Source organism: Podarcis melisellensis (assembly GCF_964234715.1).
Source record: "Podarcis melisellensis genome assembly, chromosome: 4".
In the NCBI taxonomy this organism is placed as follows: domain Eukaryota; kingdom Metazoa; phylum Chordata; class Lepidosauria; order Squamata; family Lacertidae; genus Podarcis; species Podarcis melisellensis.
Window position 1 is genome coordinate 95078971 of NC_138531.1, and position 26543 is coordinate 95105513.

General features: G+C 45.5%; 1 protein-coding gene across 2 annotated transcripts in view; it reads left to right on the forward strand.

Moving 5' to 3' along the window:
- RSF1 (remodeling and spacing factor 1) overlaps positions 1 to 14943 on the forward strand; it is a 41633-nt gene extending 26690 nt beyond the window's left edge. The window contains exons 8-16 of one of the 2 annotated variants that reach the window (XM_081909579.1): positions 820 to 924; positions 2431 to 2510; positions 2889 to 2943; positions 3625 to 3734; positions 6986 to 7053; positions 7598 to 7805; positions 9021 to 9250; positions 13162 to 13353; positions 14290 to 14943. In XM_081909579.1, the coding sequence (XP_081765705.1) occupies positions 820 to 924; positions 2431 to 2510; positions 2889 to 2943; positions 3625 to 3734; positions 6986 to 7053; positions 7598 to 7805; positions 9021 to 9250; positions 13162 to 13353; positions 14290 to 14858 (1617 nt within the window). In that variant the 3' untranslated portion in view covers positions 14859 to 14943. Of the gene's footprint in view, positions 1 to 819; positions 925 to 2430; positions 2511 to 2888; positions 2944 to 3624; positions 3735 to 6985; positions 7054 to 7597; positions 7806 to 9020; positions 9251 to 9397; positions 11210 to 13161; positions 13354 to 14289 lie in introns of those variants that run through there. The other variant, XM_081909580.1, reaches the window with a different exon arrangement.
- The last annotated feature ends 11600 nt before the right edge of the window (positions 14944 to 26543 follow it).

Sequence of the window (26543 nt, forward strand, 5' to 3'; positions counted from 1 at the left end):
TGTCCCAGGAACACTTGCAGTCTGTAGTTTGGTGGGAAGGCTGGGTACTCAACAGAAACCTTGGAATCCTTGCAAAACCACAGGGCTGTTTAGAGAAATAGTGACAACCAAAGGCCCATTTGGTCTTTTCTATCTTCTCTCCCTAGTAGGATTTAACAGAAAAATTCTCCTCTCTGAGGATCATACACATTTATGAACTGGAATGTCTTCATATCAAAATAGGCTGTGTTGCAGTGTAGTCCTGACATAGCCAGTTCCCTTAAGAATTGCCCATATTGTGTTTAAAGAGAATAACAACTTCCCATTTGAGTCTACAGCTGCACCAGAAGAGAAGAGACAGAGCATGTTTTTGCCTCTACTTTATGACAACAGCGAATTCAGGTTTAATCTAGGAATGTTAATATACCTGGAGCCTGATCTGGTTAACCCCTTTAATATCCTATCCATGTCAGTGAGAGAATTAATACCTTCCATTGAAGTCAGTGGGACTTAAAAGAGTTTAATGAATATTGCCCCTGGGCTTTCCAGCAAAAGCAACAGTTTATCTGCATATGGATTTATTGGCCACTTCAATTTCAGAATGTTTACGCCAGCCTTCCTCAATCTGGCCCCCCTCCAAATACCGTCGGACAACAGCTCACATCATCCCTGACCAATGGCCACGGTGGCTGGAACCGATGGGAGTTGTGGTCCACAACGTCTGGACTTGCACTGGTTGGTGAAGGCTGATTTATGCAACCATAGGAAAGCAAGGTGCGCCTTGATGTGCTTCACAGTGCAAGTGCAAAGTCCGACTGACTCCTTGGTTCATTTCCACAGATTCTCTTGTGCGACTCTTGTGACAGCGGCTACCATACGGCCTGCCTTCGCCCCCCACTGATGATCATTCCTGATGGAGAATGGTTCTGCCCACCTTGCCAACACGTAGGCTTTGTCTTCTTTGCCTTAGTTTTGTTCTGTGCTTCCTCGCATGCAAATCCTGAGTTCCGGTGTGGCTATGGAAAGGAGCCTTCCCTTGACGTTTCCTCCATTCCTTTTGGGACTGTTCACTTTGCCTTTGGCACCCATTATTGTAACAAGAACTGTAAGGTGTGGTAATAGGTGGGTGTGAATGTGTAACAAGGGTATTACGTAGTCCCATGAGAATAGCATTCAGTGCACTGCAAACAAATTGCACCATAAAGATATTTGTTTGCAGTCACGTGTAATTTACTTTCTGCAACTTGCCGTAAATTAACAAATTAGTTCATAATTGTAAATGAAATGCAAACCACCCATTATTTGTTTCCATCATCTGATAATATACTTGAGCTAACATCATTCTTATTTTCCACAATTCCTTTTAACGTTTCTATTATGCGCAGCTATATATTCTCCTAGTACTATTTGAGGTTTGGGTATTCTAGCATTTGCACAAAAAACAATGCATGTGCTTCTTCTGTACACACAATTCAACATTTATAAGGGACCTAAAGTTTTCTGTACTATACCTACATTTGTCTCTTTTTGTGTGGCATTTGCCATTTTCACATCAAATAAGCCCTGTGCATATGTAATATTCTCGATTGCTTACTCGTCATGAAGCAAATGGGGGAAATTGCTGGCATTTTCTCAGCATCCCTCCATTCTGGAGTTCAAGTTTCTTCCACAGAAGCATTGATCGTTGCTCAAGATATACTTAATTCCCTTCTAAACCAGAGGACCAGTCTGGTTTAAAGTCTATTGTTGCTGAAAACACGTTATTTTAGTTAAGAGTATGAGGAATTTGCTCTGCTGAAAATGTTTTGGGAGAAGGGGAAGATGAATTAAAGCCTTTCTATTGTTAAGCATTAGCAGGCAAGTTCAGGTGGAGCCCTTGATGCAGGCTTCTCCCACACCCTCCCCCCAAAAACCCCAATCCCCCGTGACTTAGTGACATTCTCATCCATGTATTGTGAATTGTTTGGTTCTGCCTGTCTACTTTGCCTTGCCCATGGACTAGGTGGCATTTCTGTGTGCTTCAACTGCAAGAGCAGATTTAGGAATAAATTTGAACTCCATTCAGTGGAAAGATTGAAATGTAGTCTTGAGATTGTCACCCACCGTTTCCAAAGTAATTTGCTTTTCCTTATCCTGTCTGGAAATCCTTCTCTTACCGCCTGATGTTTGGACCACTGTTAGAATCATAGAATCATAGAGTTGGAAGAGACCACAAGGGCCATCGAGTCCAACCCCCTGCCAAGCAGGAAACACCATCAGAGCACTCCTGACATATGGTTGTCAAGCCTCTGCTTAAAGACCTCCAAAGAAGGAGAATCCTGTTAGGTACTCACTGGCGGTGACGGCGTTCACACCGACAAGGAATGCTTGGGAAGGGGCCTGTTAAGAAATTAGCTGCACGGAGATGTTTGTGGAGTAGGGTAACGCTTTGTTTTTTGTTTATTCCCATAGAAATTGCTCTGTGAGAAGTTGGAAGAACAACTGCAGGACCTGGATGTTGTCTTGAAAAAGAAAGAGCGTGCAGAACGAAGGTACTGAAACATTGACCAATGGCTTAGCAACCCCAGTAGCCCCACATAACAAATCACACACAGCAAGTGAGTCAGTACTTTACTCTAGCCTTCCCCAACCTCCTACCCTCTAGCTTGACTACAGTGCCCCATCAGCCTCAGCCAGTACAATCCCCAGTAGCCACCACCTGTTCTGGTGTTTTTAATAACCAGGTTTAGTACCACGCCAGCATGCAAAACCACTTACGACTGTGACTGCAAATTGAAGTTTGGAGCTGGCTGTGGTTGAGCTAGGTAAAAGTCTGGCATTAATGCAAACAGGTGAAATACTGTATAGGACAAATTTAAGCAGTTGCTGTGAAGAAATGTCAGCTTTTTGTTTTGTTTTTTCTCCCTAAGGAAAGAGCGCCTTGTGTATGTGGGCATTAGTATTGAGAATATCATTCCTCCACGAGTAAGTGAAATGAACCCCTTGATATCTCCTTTTCTTTCTTTTGGCATAGAGTCAGACCTGTGTGTTCTTTGCGCTGTAAACCCTAAAAATTCTGCCTTAAGAAAAGCTGAGTCTGCAATAACCATAGATTGCCTTAATCAGGCAAATTTGCATGCATCTGCTCATTTTGCCTGATAAATTCTGCTCCTGCTGCTGATGGAGTCAAGGAGCTATGCAGGGCACTAAACATGGATCCTGGACCGCTAGAAACCCAATGCACTCCCTGTGTCTTCTTTCTCTACTGCCTGTGGCACATGCATATTACAGCCATGTGGTCTAGAAACTTGCCATTGTTTGAATCTCCATCTTGGCACGTACTGTTAGATCAATCCCATCCTGTCATTTGAAAACTTAGGAGGTATGCATGGTTTAATAATTGCTACGGGTTGTAGCCAATGCTGGTGTTATTCTGAGTTGACTCATTGAAGTTAATGAACATGGCTGACGTGTGTTTATTAATCCTCTCGGAGTAGAATTTAGTTGGAAACAACCCTAGGTATTCTGAACAAGAGGAACTGTGTGGCTGTTTGTGCAGCAGATTGTTTCTCATGGAAAAGGCGACAAATTAAGGCTGAGTTTGTACACCCTCTATGACTGGCTGCAGCTATTTCTGTGCTTAACGATTGTCTGCCTTTAAACCAGGAGCCTGAAATACCTGAAGTTGTCAATGAAAAGAAGAAAGATTCCAAAAAATCAAAGGCGAAGCTGCTTGAAAGGAGGTCGACTAGGCAACGGAAGTGCATCAGCTATAGGCAAGCAATTTCTTTGCTCCTTTTTGAATGGATGTAATAAAAGAAGCTGTGTTTCCAGTTCACAGTGGAAACATGCAAAAAAAAGAGAGAGAGAAGGAGGGAGGGCTGTCTGAGCAATGGGGAAACGGGGTGGTAGAATTGACGGCAACTTACTCTGACTTGTTTGCAAGTCGTTTCGAGGGCAAAATTGCTTGCACCCACTGGGATCTTGACTCTGCTGTTACAGCAGATGACTCTCAAGGGGTGTCTAGAGCAGTGTTTTTCAACCTTTTATTATGAAATAGTAAGTAAACAGAAATATGAAAAATTATAAAATACTTTATTTTTAAATCTTTCGAATTTTTCAATTTTTCCTACGGCACACCAGGCAACATCTCGCGGCACACTAGTGTGCCACGGAACAGTGGTTGAAAAACACTGGTCTAGAGCACTGTCTTAATCCTCTTGCGTTGGATGAGTTTCAACTAGTAAGGTTTGAGGGTGTAGACAAAGAGCTTGGATCGGTCAGGGCAACCGCCTGGACCCTCTTGGCTGATAAAAACGAGCAGGGAGGGGACAGCTGGCTGGGCCAGGGAGGTGGTCAATGCCTCCTTGTGAGAAGGGTCCATGCCTGCATGAGGGAAGCAGTGGTAAAACCACTCCTCAAGATTTTGAAAATCTTAAGTAGCTAACCACCCAGTTGCCAATCTTTCCTTCTTGGGCAGACCAGTTGCAGACCAGGTCCTGGTGCTCTAGGAGGAAACTGATTGTGTAGACCCTAAACCGGGTTTAGGCCCAGTTTTGATAGTATACCTTTTATTTTTATTTTATTTCGTTCAATTAAACTGTTCTTTTAAAATAATGATAATGACGTCAACAGCAACATAGCAAGTGAGCATTTAAATTTCCTCTTACATTGACTGGCTGTACATTAAATGCCAAAACACAGAACAAAGCTCCAGGGTTGTCTCTTCAACAATGGCATAGTTAAACATTCTCTACTACAAGATTGGTGGTAGGCAACCAACTTGGAAGGCTTTAAATGGAGGGTGGACAAAATCATGGGGGGCAAGGCTGTCAGTGGCTACTGGCCATGTTGGCTATGTACTTCTTCTTTGGCGATTACTTCTAGCCGAGTAAGATTGTCTTCCATAAACATAGCTTTAACAAAACAAAACAAAAATCCTTCAAGTAGCACCTTAAAGACCAACTAAGTTAGTTCTTGGTATGAGCTTTCATGTGCATGCACACTTCTTCAGGTACACTGAAGAAGTGTGCATGCACACAAAAGCTCATACCAGGAACTAACTTAGTTGGTCTTTAAGGTGCTACTGGAAGGAATTTTTTTGTTTTGACTATGGCAGACCAACACGGCTACCTATCTGTAACCATAGCTTTAACAGTGAGTCTGTAAGTGACTCTGGAGGCCAGTTCTGGATCCACACGTCCTTCCACAGTGGGGACATTGGTTTCCGGACGGGAGTCGATCACGGTGTGGATTTGCCAAGTGTGCCTTCCTCTTAGCACGTTTCTCCCTTTCATTCTGAGTTTGAACTTCTTCATAGCCCATGACACCTTTGGTAAAGGATGTTCTCCAGCTGGAGCGCTCGCAGGCCAGTGTTTCCCAGTTGTCGATGTTTATACTACATTTTTTAAAAATTTGCCTTGAGAGAGTGTTTAAACCTCTTGTGTACTATCTGTATGTTGTAGACAGCATGCTGGGGATCACGAGTGGGGAGAGTGCTTTTGGGCTCATGTCCTCCTTGTTGGCGCCCCATAGGCATCTAGATCCTAGATGAGCTAGATGCCGGACTAGATGAGCCTTTGGTTGCATCCTCAGGAGTCGTCTTATGTTATTAAAAAACAGGTTCCTGGGGCCGTGATTCCCAGCAGAGGAGGTGCAGTGCTCACCCTCATAAGTTGCACCATCTAGAACCCTGGGTGGGGTGAAGGGTGCTTGTGGGTGCAGCTCTGATTGCAAAAAGCCATCATTGGCGAAAGGGTTAAGTGTGCTTGCCCTGCTTCTCTTTCGCGCAGAATCACTGGCTCCTTAGGCTGCCTTTCATTAAAAAGGGAGCCGTGGGGTTTCCTCTCATACATTTGTATGCACCGGTGCATGGCTGTTGTCTACAATCGATAAAAATCTGGCCCAACTGTATGATACTGCGATGTGCCTCTCAATCTCCTGGGCTGCTTTAATAATTGCGTCTTAAAGGCCCACTCAAACATCCTACTGGTGATGTGTATGCCAGTGCCCCGCACATCAAATCCAAGTCATAGCAAACCCAGGCTGTTTCTACGATGCTACACGGGACCGTCATTAACTCCAGACACCGCATTGAGCTTGAAAGCCCCACCTCGTGTGGTTAGTAAGAAGGAGCAGGCTGTATTCTGGGCTTCCTAGATGGATTTGTCACATCCCTGACAGATGAGGCAAACTGATGACCCAGCAGAACCCCCCCCTCCCTCGCCCCAGGTTATCCTACTGTCCTCCAGGGGGATTAAGCCGTTCTGCAAGCATAGCAGTTTGAGCGGGTCATCGCTCGTCAGTGGAAATTGCACTCGAAATGTATTATGCTCAACAGCAGGACTGTGAAATGCACTGCCTTTGCAGCTTCTGCCTTTGTGCTCCTGCCTAGTTGGTTTCGGCTGCTTCTAAGCGAAGAAGATTGAGCTATAAAACTTGCAAGACCCTTGATCTTTCCCTCCACCCCCTCAACTATAATCTCTCTCCCCCCCCCATTTTTGCGTTGCTTTAGAGACTGCAGATTGCTGCTGCAGCATCCGAAAAGCAGTAACAGCTGGTTTTTCTTTTGCAAAGGGAGGGAACATCTTGGTTTAACTATGTAGTAACATTTCAGATACTTTTGCATAAAACCACTTACAAAAACTCATGCAAAGTTAGGAGGAAAACAAGAGTTCCTGATGTTACTATAACGAAGGTCAGAATGCTTGTGTGTATTATAAACTGTTCAGACATTTGGAGCCTGATATTGAATTTCAGGAAGGACCACTACAGGGTATCTCTTTCTCTCTCTCTCTTTTTCTCTTAAATATGTAGGGTTCAGTGTTTGAAGGAAGTCTAAGAACTTTAATTAGGGATTTATTTGTCTGTTCTGTGGGCAGCCTCTCCAAGAGAGTGAGACACGTACAAATTGATCTCCTTTCCCCCTCACATATTTGGACTCTTCGGTTACTGCAGACTTGCCAGTTTATTCCTTAAAATATAATTGAGCTGCGCTCTGAAACCAGCACGTTTTTGTCTTCTCTAGGTTTGATGAGTTTGACGAAGCCATTGACGAAGCCATAGAGGATGACATAAAGGAGGCTGATGGAGGAGGTGTGTCTTATTGGACAATGTTAACGGGGAGGAACATATGGATGACTTCAGTAGTGGATGGCAATCCTGGTTTTTGGTACAGCAAGCACTAAATTTATACCGAGGGACTTGGGTGCTTTCCTGCCACTTCCTGCAAGTGCATGAAAACCACATCTGCTACAAAGAACAGAAATCTTTCTCCCTCTTGTCAGACTTCTCAGCTGGCTGGGATGTGTCCAAAGACTATTTGGACGTAGATCGTTGCTTGTGCTATTCACTATCACTCAGCCTGACCTTCCTCACAGGGTTGTTGTGGATAAAGGTGGTGGTATGCTCTTGGAGGGGGAAGGTAAAATAAATAAATGTCTCGTTCTTGTACCCCCAGCCTTGTTTAAGCTTTCAGCTTTTCCACAGGGGAGATAAGACATGATCCTCACCTCATCTGTCTGCAAACATGGGGATTTTCAGTCCTGGTTTGGGTGCTTTTTATGGAGGGAAGGTTGAGGCTAGCAGCAAGTGAATAAGTGGATTCACAGTCACTGTGGTCCTGGTCTCCCGACTGTAGGTGGTGGAAGAGGGAAAGACATGTCTAACATCACGGGGCATCGTGGCAAGGATATTTCCACCATCCTGGAGGAAGAAAGGAAGGAAACCAAGCGACCTCCGAGGGCTGTTGCAGTTCGCCGGAAGAAACGGCGGCGACTGAACGACCTGGACAGTGACAGCAACCTGGATGAAGAAGAAAGTGAGGATGAGTTCAGAATCAGTGACGGGTAAGGCCTGCTCCAAATTTAGGGTGTGCTCTGTCCCAAGTTGAGCGCTCTTATTTCAGCAGATTTCAATTTGAGCTAAGCATGTACAGTGGTACCTCTGGTTAAGTATTTAACTCGTTCCGGATGTCTGTTCTTAACCTGAAACTATTCTTAACCTGAAGCACCACTTTAGCTAATGGGGCCTGCCACTGCACGATTTCTGTTCTCATCCTGAAGCAAAGTTCTTGACCCGAGGTACTATTTCTGGGTTAGCGGAGTCTGTAACCTGAAGTGTATGTAACCCGAGGGACCACTGTACTAGCCTCAGATTGAAAGTGTGGGGCAATAAAATGGGTTCAGCTTTGGATCCCAGAGGCACTCTTGAGGGTGCAGTCTTGCCAAACACTGATACTCAGAACTACCACTTGGAACGACCCTCCCTGTGCTTCTGATTGCGGGTGGAAGATCACTGGTTTGAACGCTTGCCGTGCTTTTGCCTTTGGAAATCTAGGGTGGAATTTGGTGTCGCTCTGTGATGTGTGTTCCATCTGCACAAGCATATCAGCTTGCCAAGTGGAACAATTCCCTCCTTCTAGGAGTTCTCCTGACCCACCTAACCAATTTGGGAAGAGAATGGAAAGCCCCATAGTGCAAGCAAGAAACCCTTGTGCAGGGTTTCTGCTGACACTGTTTGTTAGGTAAATCACACCCCTGGTAGTAGTAGTAATTTATTATTATTGTTGTTATTTCTACCCCGCCCATCTCAAGATGCTGTTAAGACTTCCATCAGCCCCAGCCAGCATAGCTGATGGTCATGGACAATGGAATTAGTAGTCCAACAATATCTGGAGGGCCACAGGTTCCCCACCTCTGGCTTTTAAAGGATGCTCTCAGCAGCCTTTCTGGTGGGTAAGCTCTGTCTGTGAGGTGCAAGAAAGTTTCAATCAGACCAGGTCCCAGATGAATTTTTGAGGTTAGAGTTGTGTAAGGACTTACTGCATCAGAAATAGCATATTTGAATTGACCTCAAGGGCCTGTCGCTTGAACACATAACCATTTGAGCAGAGAGATTGAATTGTTTTCCACTGGAGCAATGAAAACTACCTTAGCTAAACCTTTCTTATGTCTACAGTTTCTCAGTTAAAATGCAGGTCTCAAAGTCGAGTGGGCTTTATTCCTTTGGCACCGTTTCAAAGATCTTTCTAGCTAATCTCTCCTCTCCCCCCCCCCCTTTAGATCTCAGGATGAGTTCGTTGTCTCGGACGAGAACTTAGACGAAAGCGAAGAGGATCAGCCATCGAATGACGACAGCGATACAGAGTTTTCGAAGCGCAGGTCCAGGCGGCACCACTCCAGGCCGATGAGGCAAAGCAGGCGGCTACGGAGAAAAATAGCCAAGAAAAGATACTCTGAAGATGACGAAGACGAAGATGAGGACTCTGAGGAGAACGTAAGCGGTGAATCTGGTAAGTTGGCCTCTTTCACTCTTCGTAGCTTGGCGGTTGGCTCAAAGGACTGAGTGTTGGGAAACTAGGCCAGCAACCGGTTTTCCTGGAGGGTCGACCTTCCTAAGAACTGGATGAGCTGGCTTTCCTCACCTTGGCCTCCTGTAGTGGCCTGCCAGGAAGTCCCGTTGCCACGGAAGCCATCATTTTCTTCTTAGCTGGCAGCTGAAGAGCCAGCGGCACTCCTCCGGGCTGGATTTGCCCGGTGAAACACACACACATGCATCCAGCTGCTTCGCCTCTGATCTAAATTGAACGCCGATCCAACGACGACCTCCTCATTTGGCGTTTCCTTTTGGATTGCGTTATGCTTAAATGGCTTTGCCACCAACAACTGTTTGGAAGCTTCGGCTGCTACGGAAATGCCACAGCTGGATTGTGGACTGAGATTGGGCACCCAGGCTACATCCTGAATATAATACACTGGCTTCTTGTCCACTTCTGAGTACAATTCAAAGTGCTGCTTTTGATATCTATGCGCTAAATGGCTTGGGACCAATGCACCTCCAGCCACCGGCTCCCAGACCATTGGATCTTAAGAGGCCTTTCTCCACCCACCACCCACTGTCTTTGGTGGCCAGAGAGAGGGCATTCTCTTTGGCAGTACCCCGTTGTTGGAATTTGCTTACCAGTGAGACTTGCACAGCACTGGGTTTGTTGTCATGTTAGCGCTGTCCTTTCTATTCTCCCCAGGCTTTTCGGTTGTTAAATGGTGAGGTATCGCAACAAAGTGCTTCCACTTGCGCAATAGCTTTGGGCTGCGCAGTGGAACTTCCCCACAGCCCCGTTTGCTTGTGCGACCCCTAAATCTGTCCCCCATCGCTCAGCAGGGGGAGCTGTGTGCATGGAGAGGAGAGGGAGGAGAAATTCCATTGTTGCAACTGGGAATCCTTGTGCTAGTCAGATCCAACTAAGTTGGATATTGCCTTTTGCCTGTTTTGTGTTTTGCCTCTTGGTTTATGTGTTTTGTTAAGGACTTTCTCTGCTTTAAATCTTCCATTGTTTTATATTTTAATATTGATGACTCTTTTTAATTGTTAAGAGAACCCTTTGGGGCTGAAGGGGGGGTGCATGTTAATTAAATATACATTCATTTTTTGTGTCAGCAATAAAACAAAGCTAATGTCTGTAGTTAGAATTTCTAAATATATATACATTTTTCCTGAACAAGCATGAGCAACAACCAGTTGCTGTAGCAGTTAAAATGTACTGCTTTGCAACTAAATTTAAATTATGGTAAGCCTCTCTTAAGAAATAAAAGAGCAAATGAAATTGAACTGTTTTAAAAGGAAATCTGAGTTTAATACAGACATAGGGACCAAAGTCCACACTTACTAAAACTGAATTATAATCCCCAAACCTTGAGTTTGATGGTCATAATTCAACACTTTTATTTATGCAAGAATGAGAACAGTGTGGGAAGAGTACGCCCCCTGCTGCCCAAGAAGAACTTTGCAACAGAGTGAGGACCGGCCTAGTCCCATCTATCAGCCAGGAAGGAGCAGCTGCAGGGAAATTTGCTTTGCCACCAGAAAGAACAAACAACTCCCAACCGCCGGTTGCCCTAGGGCTGCAAAGGTGAAGGCAAGCATGCTCTGGCCTGTGCCAGGAAGCAAAGAGCCGCTTGGAGGTTGCATCCCCTGCCTTCTAGGAACAACGACATGGCAAGGCAAGGAGAAGACCTGTCTGGCCCCATCCGTCAGCCCGCGAAAGAGCAGCTGCAGCAGAGAGCTCACTTCTCCCTTCCCTGCTGGAAAGAACTCTCAGCTCTGGTTGCCTTGAGATATCCCTTGGCCCAAGGGAGGCTGCTGGGTTTTGTGTGTGTATTATTTGTTTGCCTTATTGCAGTGTGCTGTAAACCGCCTTGAAGATAATTCCACCGTAAGGAGGAATATAAATCATAATAAATGAATAAACAGATCTGGACTCTCAAAGGTTCATGTTATTTCATAACTTTCTTCTAAGGTGTGCTTGGCACCAACTACCATAGGTGGAACAAGGGCAAGGGGGCGAGTGCCCCTTTAAGACAGCACACCCACCCACCAACCCCAATATCTCTTTATTCCTTTGAGAAATCTAGCATGTTGTTCACATACCTCATGAAAAGGTGTACATCACAATAGGACTGCTCAGACTAGACTGGACTGCTCTAGTGGAACAGTGAGGGCTTTGGTCTGGTTTGTTAGAGTCTGCAATTTCAGTCTGCCCTCAGCCCCCACCTGCATGCCTCTTTACTTACAAGGGAGTGGCGGTTGCTGTCGCCTTCCTCCTCTTCCTCCTGGTTGCTTTCAAAGAACTCAACAAGGGAGGAAACTAGGATGAGCTGGCTCTGCCTGCCATTGCTTTGGCGCCACCTGCTGTTTGGCTCCCTGCCCTTCCACCGTCCACGTCTCACGTGCACTTACCACCTCTGCACAAGATTTATTTATTTTTTTAATACCCCGCCCATCTGGCTGGGTTTCCGCAGCCACTCTGGGCAGCTTCCAACAAAATATTAAAAACTCAATAAAACATCAGACATAAAACCTTCCCTAAACAGGGCTGCCTTCAGATGTCTTCTCAACGTCAGATAGTTGTTTATTTCCTTGACATCTGGTGGGAGGGCGTTCCACAGGCGCCACCACGATAAAGCCCTCTGCCTGGTTCCCTGTAACTTGGCTTCTCGCAGGGAGGGAACCGCCAGAAGGCCCTCGGAGCTGGACCTCAGTGTCCGGGCTGAACAATGGGGGTGGAGACACTCCTTCAGGTCTACTGGGGTGAGGCCATCTAGGGCTTTAAAGGTCAACACCAACACTTTTGAATTGTGCTTGGAAATGTACTGGGAGCCAATGTAGGTCTTTCAGGACCATTGTTATATGGTCTCTGCAGCCACTCCCAGTCACCAGTCTAGCTGCCGCATTCTGGATTAGTTGCAGTTTCTGGGTCACCTTCAAAGGTAGCCCCACGTAGAGCGCATTGCAGTAGTCCAAGCGGGAGATAACTAGAACATGCAACCCTCTGGAAGCGGCTGGAAATGCCTTGTGGATCATTTAGTTCGGACCTGTTGAACCTCTGGTTGGGGTGCAGCACGAGGCTTGTTCTACAACCTTCCAGCACACTCTTGCAGCCCTACCTGTTTCACATGGACATTCAGTCCTCTCTGTTTGGTGTTACACTTGGAGTCATAAAATCAGATTGCAAAGGAGAGACCTGTTAGGTGGGTACCACTAGAGACAAAGCAACATATAATATATATGGATTTATACCCTGTTTCCCCTCCTTGCCAACTTAGCAGTTCGAAAGCATGTCAAAGTGCAAGTAGATAAATACCTCCGGCCGGAAGGTAAACGGCGTTTCCGTGCGCTGCTCTGGTATCGCCAGAAGCGGCTTAGTCATGCTGACCACATGACCAGGAAGCTGTACGCCGGCTCCCTCGGCCAATAAAGCGAGATGAGCGCCGCAACCCCAGAGTCAGTCACGACTGGGCCTAATGGTCAGGGGTCCCTTTACCTTTACCTTTTACCTGTTACCCAGCATGACACCCCAAATGTCAACCTGTCAGTCTGAAGAAGGTTGCCCTCAACAAGCCCTTCTGACTTCCATGGGAAGGATGCAGAAACTAAATTTCCCTGGGAATAATCATCATCATCATCATCTTGGAATGCTGCTTCCGTTTGCCAAATTGAGTCACCTGCCTGCCGGTTGCTGTTGCCTATTGGAAAGTTTCTTAAAGAGCGTTTTAAGATGGGAATCAAATGGGAAGGCTGGAGTTGTCCTGAAACATTTCACTTTCTGGGAAAACCGGACGTGTTGTGAATATGAATATGCAGTTCGCAGACTAAATTTGCACGATTCCTTCTCTCCTTCAACCCCATGCCCTCTCCCTTGCACAGAAACAGAGGCCTCTTCAGAATACAGCGACGAAGACTACCTGGAAACGAGGCGGAGAAGATCTCGGCGCAATCAGAAGAGGCAAGTCAACTACAAAGAGGATTCTGAAAGCGACGGCTCTCAGAAGACCTTCCGATACGGGAAAGAGCTCAGAAGGATCCACAAGCGCAGGCTTTCCAGCTCCGACAGCGAAGGTAAAATAAAAGGGTTGCCTTGTAGTGCAAATTTAGTAGAGCTTTTTACCCCCGCAGAGAGGGAGAGAGCTGAGCCCGAAGGCCAGGTTGAAGAGGGACGTTTTCGCCAGGTGCCTAAAGGTGTATAATGAAGGCGCCAGGTGAACATCCCTGGGAGAGCATTCCAGAGATAGGGAGCCACTGCAGAGAAGGCCCCGTTCTTGTGTTGCCACCCTCCGGACCTCTCATGGAGGAGGCACACAAAGAAGGGCCTCAGAAGGTGATCTCAGGGTCAGGGTTGGTTCCTATGGGGAGAAACGGTGCTTGGGGTATTCTTCAGAAGGGCTTCCTTCTGAATAAGCAAGCTTAGGATCGTGTTTTCATGTGGCCTTAGTAGCCAAAATATTGATCCAGGGCCCTTCAGAAGTGTAAAGATGAGGAAGAGCTTAAGAGTTTTGAACTTCTGAGTATGGCAGAGATTCAGAACTAGTAAAGTCTCTAGCCGATGTTTTGGGCTACAACTTCCATCAGCTGCAGCCAGCACTGAAACCATGCAATGGTCGATCCTACGTATTCAAACCAAACACCGCCTTTGTAAATAACGAATGTATTGAGTCTCATTTTTTTAAAGGAGATTTGAGAGAGCTACAGAAGGGAGATTTGGGGGCAGGTTTTAAGGGAAAGGGGCATGGGATGACGTATGATAAAAGTACCAGCGCTCTCCCATCAAATGGATGCCATGGAAACACATGGAGGGTGGTTTAACTATTATACTGCACCTTTGATAAGAGCCCACCAGACTTCTGTGTTGCAGTTTTTATTTTCTGGTGGAAGCCCGCTTCCTTCTGGTTCAAGCAGCTTGCATGCGGAGCGTTCTGTGTAAACACAGGAGAAAGATGATAGCTGTTGCATGCCTTCAGATTTTGCTAACGTCTTTAAGTCTGATGCTTGTTCCAGAGAGCTACGTGTCTAAGAACTCTGAAGACGATAAACCCACCCAGGTGTCAAAGAGATCCCTTCGGAAGCGCAGCCACAGCACGGACGAGTACTCGGAGGACGAGGACGGGGACAAGGAGGAGCGGCCTGTCCGGAAGCGGCTGAATCGCATTGAGACAGACGACGACGACGACAACTGCAGCAGCGCCAGCGAGGAGGCAAGCAAGCCTGCTCCTGCCGCCAGGCCTTCGGCAACCCACGGCCCGCAAGACGTCACCAAGAAACCCTACCGGATAGAAAGCGACGACGAGGATGACTTTGATAACGTCGGGAAGGTCGAAAGCCCGTTGGACTACAGCCTGGTGGACTTGCCGTCCACCAACGGACAGAGTCCTGGGAAAACCATTGAGAACTTGATTGGCAAGCCCAGCGAGAAAGCTCCCGCCCCCAAGGACAGCACAGCCAATGCCAGCTTGGCACCCAACGGGACGAGTGGCGGCCAGGAGGCAGGAGGACCAGAAGAAGACGAGGACGAACTTTTGCGAGTGACTGACCTTGTTGATTACGTCTGTAACAGTGAACAGTTATAAGACTTCCATTTTTGTGCTAATTTATTCCACGGTAGCTCATACCAGTGGGCCAGTTATTAAAAGGTGTTTTATTTTTCCTAGAAAACTCTCCACTACAGTATCACTTTTTAGCAGTCAAAAATTTCACCAGTCCTGCAGTTCGGGGTTATTTTTTCTCTCCCCATCCCACCCCCTTCAACCCCCGGTGAAGTGACCAGTCATCGTTTTCTCGGAACTCTCTCTCCCCCTTTTTTTGTGGTGGAAATGATAATTACTATAATTTCCCTATTCTGATTTGCTGCCTCCTCCACCTTTCCCCCACTCCCACAGTCCAGGCTAACTTCATCCACATGCAGACCTTGTAGTAAATGAGAGATTTGTATATTTTTGACTTTATATTTACTGAGTGCACACAGATTGGGGTGGGCGGGGAGGCTGAAAGAAAGCATTCCAAGTTGGCCAGGGCCCAAAATCTGAACTGTGGTGGGATGGAGGGGGTGGGATCCGGGGGGGAATGTCGGGGGTACAGAAGCACTTGTACTCAAACTTTTTCATAGGAGATATATATTCTATTTAAATGTTCACAACTTAGATTACAATTTAACATGCAGTTTTAAGGGGGAGGGGGGGCGCGAAATCTTTACTGTTGCATTTTGTGACTTGTGGGTTAACTTGCCATAGTTCCTTTTAGTAAATCACTTTCCCGAAAAGCAACTTTGGTTAGAGAGAGAGAGAGGGGGGGGGGGAGAAAAAGCTCTCACATAATCATTTGATTCAAAGCTTCCCCAACCCATCATAATTTAACTTTTTAAAGTGTTTTGTACAGTAAAAAGTGTAAAGCTATATAATGAGCTTTTGACAATTTGGAGCCATGCAAGCAGTGAGTTGATAACGAGGCTCTTCTTTTTAATGCGTTAAATCTGCCCAATGGTCTCCGCGTAGGATAACCTCTTGGGAGGAGGTGCAGTTTTTGCTGTGAACAGATGACGGGGCTCCTGTAAAGAGATAACTGGCCGCTTTTAAAAACCCTTTCTGTGCTCTTAGTATCTACTTCAAATTGAAGTACGCAAATGAGGCAGTTTTCCTTCTGGGAGGCTGTGTGTGTGTGTGTGTGTGTGTGTGTAAGATTAATTTTACTTATCAGTCTGGATGTTCTAGCAGATTTTGACAGTAGTTAACTGGCCTATAGGCTCCTTCGTGTTTTTAATATGCATTTTAATAGTTGCCGCGTGACCAACTGATTTCTAAAGCAGGACCTTTCTGGGGGAAATGCATGACCCCCCCCTTCCCTGCAAGAAACTCCTGCTGTTGGAACTTGGGCAACATAACTCTGGGTGTGAGTGCCTGCTCTCTACTTCAAGAAAAGGTTTCTCTGCCCATTTTATCGCCAGCCAAACAAGAATACGACTGGCCATGGTGTTCGCCGCTTCATTCTTTCAGGTGTGTTTCAGGCTCTGTTACGTTCTCTTGTCTCGTGTTTCTTTTTCTTTCTACACGATTTTTCACACAGATGGTTGGAAGAATACTCTGCAAAGCTTTGAAATCCAAAACGGCCATTTTACTCTGGTTTTCTTTTCCCCCTTCTCCCCCTCAAAACAGGGTTTTGTACTTTATTCTGGTGCTGGGTCCATTGCTGGCAATGGTTGCACCAGTCTTGCTGTGGGCATTGAGTTGACAGCTCTCCTTCCCTTGCCTGTCTTGAATTTTTTTTTTTTTTTAGGCGTTTGTCTGTAGCTGAGCACTTCCGTGTTGTTTGTTTGTCTGTTCCATTGTGATTTTAACCGTGGCATTAGGCCTGTATAAAATACCTCGCACGAAAACCTTGGCTTCCCCAATTTTTTTTAATGGCCTTTAATTCATCTTTGGTTCCCTCTTTTCTCTCCCCTCCCCCTGCTCCCGATATCCGCTCTCTGTACATGATAGCCACTCCACCAATTGTATTCTAGCAATGTGTATCTTCCACCTTTAGAATTCTAGAGCCCTCGGACCTTAAAAGAAAAATACTAGCTTCCCCAAGCGGTGTTTTATGTAGTTAACAAAGCAAAGCCTCCCAGGTTGTATCGCGTTACTTTGTTAGCAGCCATCTATTTGAATAAGAGAATAAAGTTAAAAAGCCGCACAAATGCTGAAATCGTTCTTTAAACTGGTCCGTTGTTGTTTCCTTCTGCTTGAGCACAGCAACTTTTCGCTCTATGGGTTTGCAGCAGAGCAGCCCACGGTCGTTAAAATTCCTCAGCTAATGCAATTTCATGTATTATTATTTTTTAAAATAATTTTAGAAGATTTAGGACCTTGAAAACGTCTTCTCTTTCCCAAGAAGGAAGCAAATACTCTGCACCTGCACTGAGAAAAAGCAAAATGTACATTCCCAGTTCTGGTTGGCGATTAAATTTTTAGATGCCATATCTTGGAACTCTAGATGATGGCTGGGAAGATCACCAGCATTTAACTGCCCGTTGACTGGCTCACACATGACTCAAGATGCAGGCAGATGGTAGCTTGAACCTCCTTTTTCACTAGTGTGAACTGGCTATGTGAGATCTCTCCTCACTCCCAATTGCCTGACGTTTGCCTTGCTATTAGGAGTGAGGACATTATGTAAGGAGACATCTCTGGAAGAGCATTTGTAACTGTTCACACTGGGGAGTGGGAAAGAGAACACTGGATCCCCCCTTTTTTTTGCAGGATAAAACCTTTGAGGTGCACAAGGGTACTTGACCCCGGGGCCATATCAGAAGTCTGTGGGGGCAGGATGAAGCCCTGACCTACCCATTCCCAATTGCACATGTGTCTTTTCTCAGAAAAGGCCGTCTGCCTTCCTTCCTACCTTGCAATTTTCACTGACCTTTAAGAGTGTCGTGTGTGTACCTTCAACTTCTTGAAAACAGAAGCCTCCTCAAGGAGCTCCTCCATCCTATACTTGCACTGTGATTCTCTAGTTCTCGTCTAACCAAGCCAGAGACATCTTTTGGGTGCTTGGCACCATCACCTCTCCAGCCCTGGTGGGTATTAAGTGCTTGGCTAGTAATGTGTAATGGACATTTGTGGCATAGAGGCAACTTTGAGCTGTTTAGCAGTCAAATAGGACGAAGGGAACTAGCTGAAAACTTGGCTTGTGATGGCTTTGCCAAATGGACTTCAGGAGTTGTGTTTGAGAGAATTGTTCAGAACTCCACCAGGAACCCCTGGAAACAAGGGCATCGGTTATTGATTTAAGTTTGCAGCGTTAGTGCTTCTGATGTTGGCAATAGTTGGAGGTATCAAACTAGAAAGGCATGCAGAAGGCTTGCAAGTAGGACAGTAGAATTGCCCTGGAAGAAAGGAGAGTGTTGGATATGTACTGTTTGTGTTGTATAAGGCACATTTGATGCAAATAAATTCTGGGAGAGTCTCTTGAAAAGGACTTCTGCTTGTTGGCTATTAATTTAGGAAGTTATTCTAGCATAAAGTGCTAGAGCTAATCTTGGTGATCGCATTGACTTGGGTCTGATGCCCTCCAGTGAAAATCAGGACCAAGTAGACTTGGTCTTCTTTGAGCCAATCAGAGCATAGACTTGTTCCCTCTTCTGTCCCCATTTTTCAGATGCTTGCCAAAAGCAAAATGACAACTCCCTCCCCTTCTGTCTCGTTTTAGGGAACAGCTCTCGGCTGGAGTCATAGGATGGTAGTCAGTTGAGTTTTACTTGGAGTAGACCCGTTGAAATGAGTGAACATGACTAACTTGGGCCCATCAGTTTCTATAGGTCTGCTGGTTGAATGCCAGCCATAGTCTTTTCTGTCGCCTGGCCTCGCCTGGTTGTCAGAATGTACTCATGGCTTTTGAGTAGAAGACGGCCTCTATCTTTCCATGCAGCTGCGCTGTTGGAAGACTTGAGCAGCCCTCTCGAGGCAAGCAGTGAATTGAGAATGAATGTCGCCCCATGGACATAGATTGAACCGTAGAAAGGCGCAGAATTTGAAGAGAGGAAGCCAACGAGAAACTGGTGAAAAGGGCTTCTTCTTCTCAAGGCGGGTTTCCACTGTTCTGCAGCATCGTGGGTTTTTAGTAAGAGGGCCAGAGAGCAAGCCCCATGCATCTTTGTGTAGCAAAGAGGGTACAGTAAAATACTCATTTGACTTCCACACCAACAAAGGTAAACATTTTTATAGTGACTAATGTGGCTGGCAAATGGTGCGTGGCTGCAGGTTTGCGTTCCCTAAGATGCTAGGAAAGCCACCTTCTTATGCTTTTTGTAATTTTATCTCGGCTACGTTTCGTTTCTTGGGCTGCCATTGGTGGACGAATGGTTATCCAATTTATCTCTCCAACTTAGTGTGAAAAGCCGAAATACAGATCTTAAAGGCATATTTGTCCAAAGTCTGGTTCATTATTTTTTTTAAAGAATTAATCATTCAAGTAACAATGGTCACTGGAAGGCCAGTAATTTGAAAGGCAAGTCCTGCTACTTTTTTAAGGAGATATTTTGTGTTACTCCGTTGCATTAACACTATTCACTATGCAAAGATGTGTGTGTTACTGTGTTAACAGTAATGTTATATGTGAAACACCCTTCGTATGTTTTGCTAATTCTTTAGGAAGTGCTTCATTCCAGTTGAATTTGGAAAAGGCAGACCTAGTAGTGTCGCCCCACACCCAATCTGAAGATCAGAAATATTTCCTCACAAATAAATTCACTTCGAATTGACAGGGATGCACATATCCTGTATGTGTGCATGTTTTCTTGGAAGCGAGGCCCACTGAGTCAAAGTGGGACTTAATCACAAATCAGTGTGCATAGGATTGCAGAATAACTTACTGGTAAATAATCATTATCGATTTAAGATCTGTTTCATTTACCTTTTCAACGGGACCTGCAAAGCAAGAATGGGAACTTTCTCCCAGTATATTGATTGAAACCCTTCTTAAACTCCTAAACTTATGCTTCCCTTTGGGAAGAGACCAGAGGATTCAAAATGTTTGGAAAGCTCTTCAGAGTTTACATTTTGCCACACCTCACAGCTGATGCATTAAGTTCTGTAGCTTGTTGAGCAGATTTTGATGGTCTCCCTTTAAGGTTTGCCTTTTCGTCCGGCTGTTTGTGGGCTCATTTTTACATTTGGGTGGACGTACCTCCCTCCCAAATTAATGTGCAATCTCACTTCCTCCATGGAGGTGTGCAGGGGGGTGTCCAGCACCACAAGCTTACTCTATTCTGCACTCGCAGTTTCCATCCCAGTTTTATCCCTTCTCCTTGAATAGACTGAACCTGTAGTACGGGGGGGGGGGGGATAGAGAATGGTAGGGAGCCCCAATTCCAGCCCCTTAAACCTGTTGCCCCCAGATCATTGCTTGCTGAACCAGTATCCCAAGTCCTGTTTGATCTAATGCACAATGTAAATGATGGAGACATTCCCACTTGTAATCATGGAACCATAAATACGTTTTGTTTTGCAAACGTAAGCAAGGCAGCGGAAGGAGGAAGCAGAGGTTTGCAAAGGCCAGGGAACTTGGTGTGTGTGTGTCTCAGCGGCGTTGAATCGCTGCCCATTGAATGCTGGCCCCTTGAATGCTGCTATATCCATTGACTGGGATTTGATTGGGGATGCCTGGCAGAAATAATATTCTAGCCTTGTTATGGGAGCGGACTCGTTGCAAGGCCCTGGGTACTGTGCATTCAAGTACATGGTGTGCAGGTGTTCAGCTTGGGAAATGCTTCCGGGACTTTAAAATGGGGATGACTCTATGCTTGGGGGTATGTGTGTGTTTTTATAGATATATATACACATACAGATGTGTGCACACTCACAAAGGGCATCAGACACACAGCCCCGATTAAACGGAAATCACTGATCCAGATGTTAAAGGGCTTTTCCCTGCCTCCCAGCTAAAAATATGAATGTTACCAAACAATAGGCATGTCATATTGCTACCCTGCGTAAAGTGTTGCCCTGCAAACCGTATTGTTAAACTGAACATGAGAAATCTGTAGTGTGTGTGTGATTTCTCAGGTACTATATGTGTGTCTTTTAAATTGTTGTACGCCTGTGTCACAGTTTTAATATCTGTGTGTGGGCAAATTTGACTGAATAACATGTTCAGGTGTCAGTGAGGTTTCAATGCTTAGCTATGCTTTCTTGGAAAAACCTAGAAATTGATGTTTTGATTCCCCCCCCCCCTTTAAAAATCATGTCTGGGGTACAGCTTTGCTACTATGAAGCAAGCAGAGTTTAATCAGTCACCTTTAAACGTGCACATTGAAGGAAGCTACCCAAAGGAATTGTGGCTTGGGTCCATCCCTAAAATGATGCAGAAGGAGGTGACAGAAACCTGGACTTGGACCACTTGAGAGACGGCATGCAAGCGAGGTGATTTGTAAAGGTTTTCCTACATAACAAGCACCCTCTGCAGAGTAAATGTGCATCCCTGCATGGTGTTTTATTTTTGTTTTCAGGATGAAGGAACATTCAGAACTTTTACCCATCGCATGCAGTCTGAAGTGGTGCAGTCCAGAATTCTGTCATCTTAATTCTGCATAATTTCAGAACATCTCTTGACTTCTTCCAAATCTACGCGGTCGGTTAAAAAACCTTTTAAAGGATCTGAGTCTGCCCTCCACCAGTCCTCAATGTGTTAAAGGCATCCTGACAATTGGATGCCTTTGATAAACTAATTTAGTATTGTGTGGTGAGAAAATGTCTGCCTCAGTAGGAGTAATAATCTTCCTTCCTTCCTTCCTTCCTTCCTTCCTTCCTTCCTTCCTTCCTTCCTTCCTTCCTTCCTTCCTTCCTTCCTTCCTTCCTTCCTTCTCCCACCTTAAAACTTTGCGACCTATCCAGCATAGATGGCATATTCTATCCTCTTGATTTCAACAGGGGAGTGTTCAGGACGGATGTAACTATCACATTGAACTTTCGCTTGGCTTGATTATGTCAGCCCTCCAAACAAAATAGCCAGTAAACAGCTGCCTCTAGTCTAAACTTAAAATAGCACTGTTTGGAATGTTTCATAAATTGCATACAATTGAAACAGGGCTTTGGGTGGTGTGAAGCAGAGCAGCCGAAGATTGGGATTTCTGCAATGCCGTGTGTATGTGAAAGATTTAAAGGCCTAATTAAAGCTGTGCAACAAGAGAATATCTTAGCAGTTCCTTGATTTGCGAAATCCAAGCTAGTAATTCTGGGGAATTCTACGTGGGTTTTCTTACTTGTTAGATGGAAATTTCTCTCTTTTGAGCAACTGCTGTTGGGATAATGGGTTTTGTTCATGTGCTGTGGCGAGGGGGCCTTTAAGAACACTACCATTGCCCTATATTAAACAGCAAACCTGCATTTCCTAGCCAGAAACTTGTTGTTTTGTCTGCTGCTGTTGATGCAGTCAGAACAGAAAGGGTCAAGCATTTAAGTGTGTGTCTCTTTCTCTCCCACCCGCAATGCCCAGCATTGTGAACAGGAGTTAATTTTCATACCCCTTCTAGTTACAGCCAGAGAAATATTACCCCATGCTTGCGTAGGTGTTGCCCAGATTTGTGCACTTGCCCAATGTTCCCATTCTTCCTCCTGTTCCTAGAACTTAAGTTCACTTTAAAAAAAAAATTAAATCACCATCTTGTCTGGAATTAGGTTCTATCTTTACAGTCAAGATCTGCTGAAATATTATTTGGTCAGCCCATAACCCTTACATCAAGTTTCGCGATCCTGCACTCTTCCCTGTGCGCAGTCTCCCTCTCCTTCTCTCTTCTCCTCACCCAGCCCAATTTAATCAACTAGTGACCCCTTTCATTTAAGTCAGTTGACAGTCAGCGTACGGGAGCCTGTGCTGTTTTGTTGGCTCCTCCAGGGACTTCAGCCGCGGTGACGAAATGCAAAATTCCCGAGAGAGCTCAAGCTAGGAACAAAGGTAACACACACCTGCAAGGATACCTCGTGCTTGGCTCCCATGGTGAATTCAGGTATATACCATGAGCTGGGTTCTGCCTGCCTGCCTTTGCCCGCTTGTGTACGTGTTTGCTTGTACTTGATCGCGCTTCCTGCGTTGTCGGGTTTCACGGAGGAGAGGAAGGGATGCATCTTGCAGGCTGATTTTTAGTTCTCAAATGGCAGTGTCCGCATCTGTAGCTTAACATTTCATTCTCTTTTACCATAAGACAATTGCATGCATTTTTGTGGATCCTCTCCCCCAGCAGGATTATTGGGTACATATTCTGGCCGAAAGGGCAGTGAGGCAGCATTGGTGGGGCCTCACTCTGGCACACTTTGGCAGACTAAATTCACCACCAATGTGTTCTAAGGGAGTGAGGTTTTCTCCCATAGACAGGGGACAGTAAGCCTTAGCTGTTGGCTTGTCGTGTAGCAGTGAGAGGCAGATACTTGTCTTCCTAACCAGGACTAAAGTTTTGACATGATAGCAAGGCCAAGCCTCCATAGAAAAGCTCTGCCTTTTTTTGTTTCCCCTTTTGCTACGATACACCAACTTTGCAAGTCTTGCCCGGCATGTAATGCAACGTGAATTAAAGCGTTGCATCTTTCCCTTGCATAGATACGACTTTCGTTTCAGGGGGTGGGCAGCGAGCCGTCGGCCCGTTTCTTAGCTCTGCTCTACAGAAATTTGCTGCTTTGTTCCACGAGGAAAAGCCATGTCAGGTGGCTGGTTGGCGGCATTGCTTTCACCTGCTGCTCGTTGTCTTGTACACGATTCAGTAGATCTTGTGCAGATATCTGCTAGGCCAGGGGTGGAGAACATCTTGTTGGACACAAATCCCCATCTTTGTTTTTCAGCCAGCATGGCCAGTGGTCAAGGATTATGGGAGCTGTAGTCTAGTTGTCTCTGCAGGGCCACCGGTTCCCCATTATTGCGCTAGTGAACTGTTGTTTCAATACTCTTTATTTTTTGGGGGGGAAATAAAATTAAAAACTAGGTGACGTTTTTCAGAGAAGTCTTGCAAACTACTCTATATTATTTGTGCTCTGTCTGTACCCCAGGGGACGGCGTCTCATGCTTCCCATGCCTGCACCTTTTTCTTGTGGAGAAAGGAGTGTGCTCCTTTGTACAGTGGAGGAGGTTCAATTTATGCAGTCCCTTGTCTTCTTTTGTACCGATTGGGCTTCTGCAAATGTTACAAGGTGTGTGTTTTGGTGCAGCTCACAGGTCTGGCTTGGAGCCATGTGTGCACTGATCAGCCTGTCAAAGTAATTTTCTAGCGCAGGCCGTTTCATTGTATTTTAAAATTGGAGCTTTCTCAATCTTGACCTTTGCCATTGAATCGGAGCCTCTTTCTTCTTTGCAACCGCCCAGCCCAAATGCTTACATCTTGGGTTAAATGCAATCTGCCAAGGCTCCTCTCTGATGTCTCCCTTAATTTAGCAGAACTGCACTGAAGCAGAGAGCAACTCTAGCACTACTGCATGACCAGAATTTTTTCACCTTTCACCTTTTTCCTTCCCATACCCCATTCACTATAAAAGTAATATTGGTAAATCTGGGGGGGGGGCCGACCTGCTTTGGCCAGTCTCTGCTAAAACAAATTATTGTACATGGTGTTTAGTAAAAAAAGAAAAATCATGAATTGCTTGCATTTTGAAAGGATAGCGGGGTTTTTATGTGTGGCCTGTGCATTTTAAGGCTGCTTCATGACAAGCTTGCATAGTTCCTGCAGAGGTTGATGCCTCTTTGTTTGGTCTGAGAAGAGAGATCAGGAAGCACATTTCCCAGCCCAGTGCATTATTGGCAGAATCTGCATTGCGCTTGAGAAGTGATGGGGCACATGTATTTTCCCTTGCGAAGATCATTTCCATGCTTTTTGTTCCTTTAAAGAATGTTGCATTTGAAGTGGCCATTTAGAGGAGGGAGTGAATACCTTGGGGAAAGAACTGGAAGTGTCTTCATTGTTGTACATAAATCCTGGGTTGCTTTCTCTCTTTCCTCTTTCCGTTTCCAACTCCCCCCCCCCAAAAAAAACCCCAGTAAACTCACTTGCATGGAAAACCTAACTTGAAATGGAGAGTCCCCCCGTGCCCTCAACGCTCAAAAGTGGTTAACTGCAGTTGACTAACAGCTGGTGTTTTTAGCTTTGCAGTACATGACTGTTTAAATACTGTATTCCTTGTAAATGAAGTTTAAAAAAAAAATGTTACGGCTGGTGCCAATATTTTTGTTATTGAAATGTTCAATGTCGTCTCACTACGGTCTGGTCAGAGCTCTTTGTGTATAAGCCGGGCCTGCAGCCTTTTTCTAGCTCGGAGGCCTAATTGTGTAACTTTTTTTTTCTTTCATAATGTTTTTGTTTTGTTTATAATATCTACTGTCATTTCTTTCATATAAATATGACATGTAAATTGTCATAATAAAAAAAAATTTAAATAAGTTGACGTACAGAGAAAGTGTCATGGCATCGTGGAAGATGGCAGGTACCACGAGAATAACCGTTAAATCAGTAATTTTACTCCAGACGGACAGATTGATCAATGGCTTTTGAAAATGAAAGTCAAAAGTGCTGAACAGAGATTAATAGAAAGACGTCGAAAAAGGGAAATGTAAAGAATGTAATGTGTTGGTAAGAACTAAAATGTGGAGAGATCCAGGTGAGGGGTTGGGGGATTCCAATGGATTTTAAAGTTATATAAACCAGTGTTCGTTTATTGAAGGCAACCCTGCAGAGGGAAGTTTTTTTAAATGTTTTATTATGTTTTCATATATGTTTTATTACTATCATCATTGACCATTTGTAAGCCAGGTGGAGGTGCAGCAGTTTTACCCAATTTTAATTTAGCTGCAGTAGGAAGTGTGAGAACCTGAAATGAAGACTATTTTCTTTAAAAAGAGAGAGAACTGGTAATGTAGGAGAGGTCTAGATTAGGTCCCGAGGAGTGTTGGCAGGAATGTCTATTTCATTTTTCACTTATTATTTTTATTTATTATTTATTTTATATTTTGTTTTGTCGCAACTTATACTGGGATGTCCTGTGCCTTGAATTGGCTTTCGAAAAGCCCAACTTCCTTGCGCCCCTATGTTATCTGGCACCCCAAACTGCAAAGTTGGTTTGCAGCGGGCAGTAAATGCGCCCCTCCAACGAAATAACTCTGCGTCAACCCCACACTATTCGGCATCTGCGATTCCCGCCGGCCATGACCCTTCAGCCCAGGAATCCCCAAACTCAGCCATCCAGATATTTTTGAGACTACAAGTCCCATCATCATTGACCACTGGTCCTGTTAGCCGCCAAGGATGATGGGAGCTGTAGTCCCAAAACATCTGGAGAACCGTTTGGGGATGCCTGCTTCAGGCACGGCTGGACTACAGTTCCCGTCATCCCTGGCGGCCGGCTGCATTCGCTGAGGATGACGGGAGTCAAGAATCCAACGCCGCTCCCGGGAGGCCCCGCCCAGGTGCGGCTTTCCCTCAGTTCTCAGCCTGGGAGGGGGGGGCCAGTCCCTTAAGCATCGACGGCAGGCAAATGGGGACGGGCCTTCCCTCCCCCTTCGTCACCGTGTGGTTTATTTTATCCTCTTTCCCCACCGCCGTCGCGCCTTTTTTAAAATATATTTTCTGAGGTGTTTATTGGGTTCCAACATGGCGCCGGCCGCCTCCTCCCCGCGTGAGGCGAGCGGGGACGGTCACGTGACGGCCACCATAGAGACGCGGGGGCGGCGCTTCGCGTCTCTATGGTGACGGTTGAGAGTGGAGAGCGCTTCCGGGTCGATTCGGGGGCAGCTGTGCGCGCGCGCTTCCG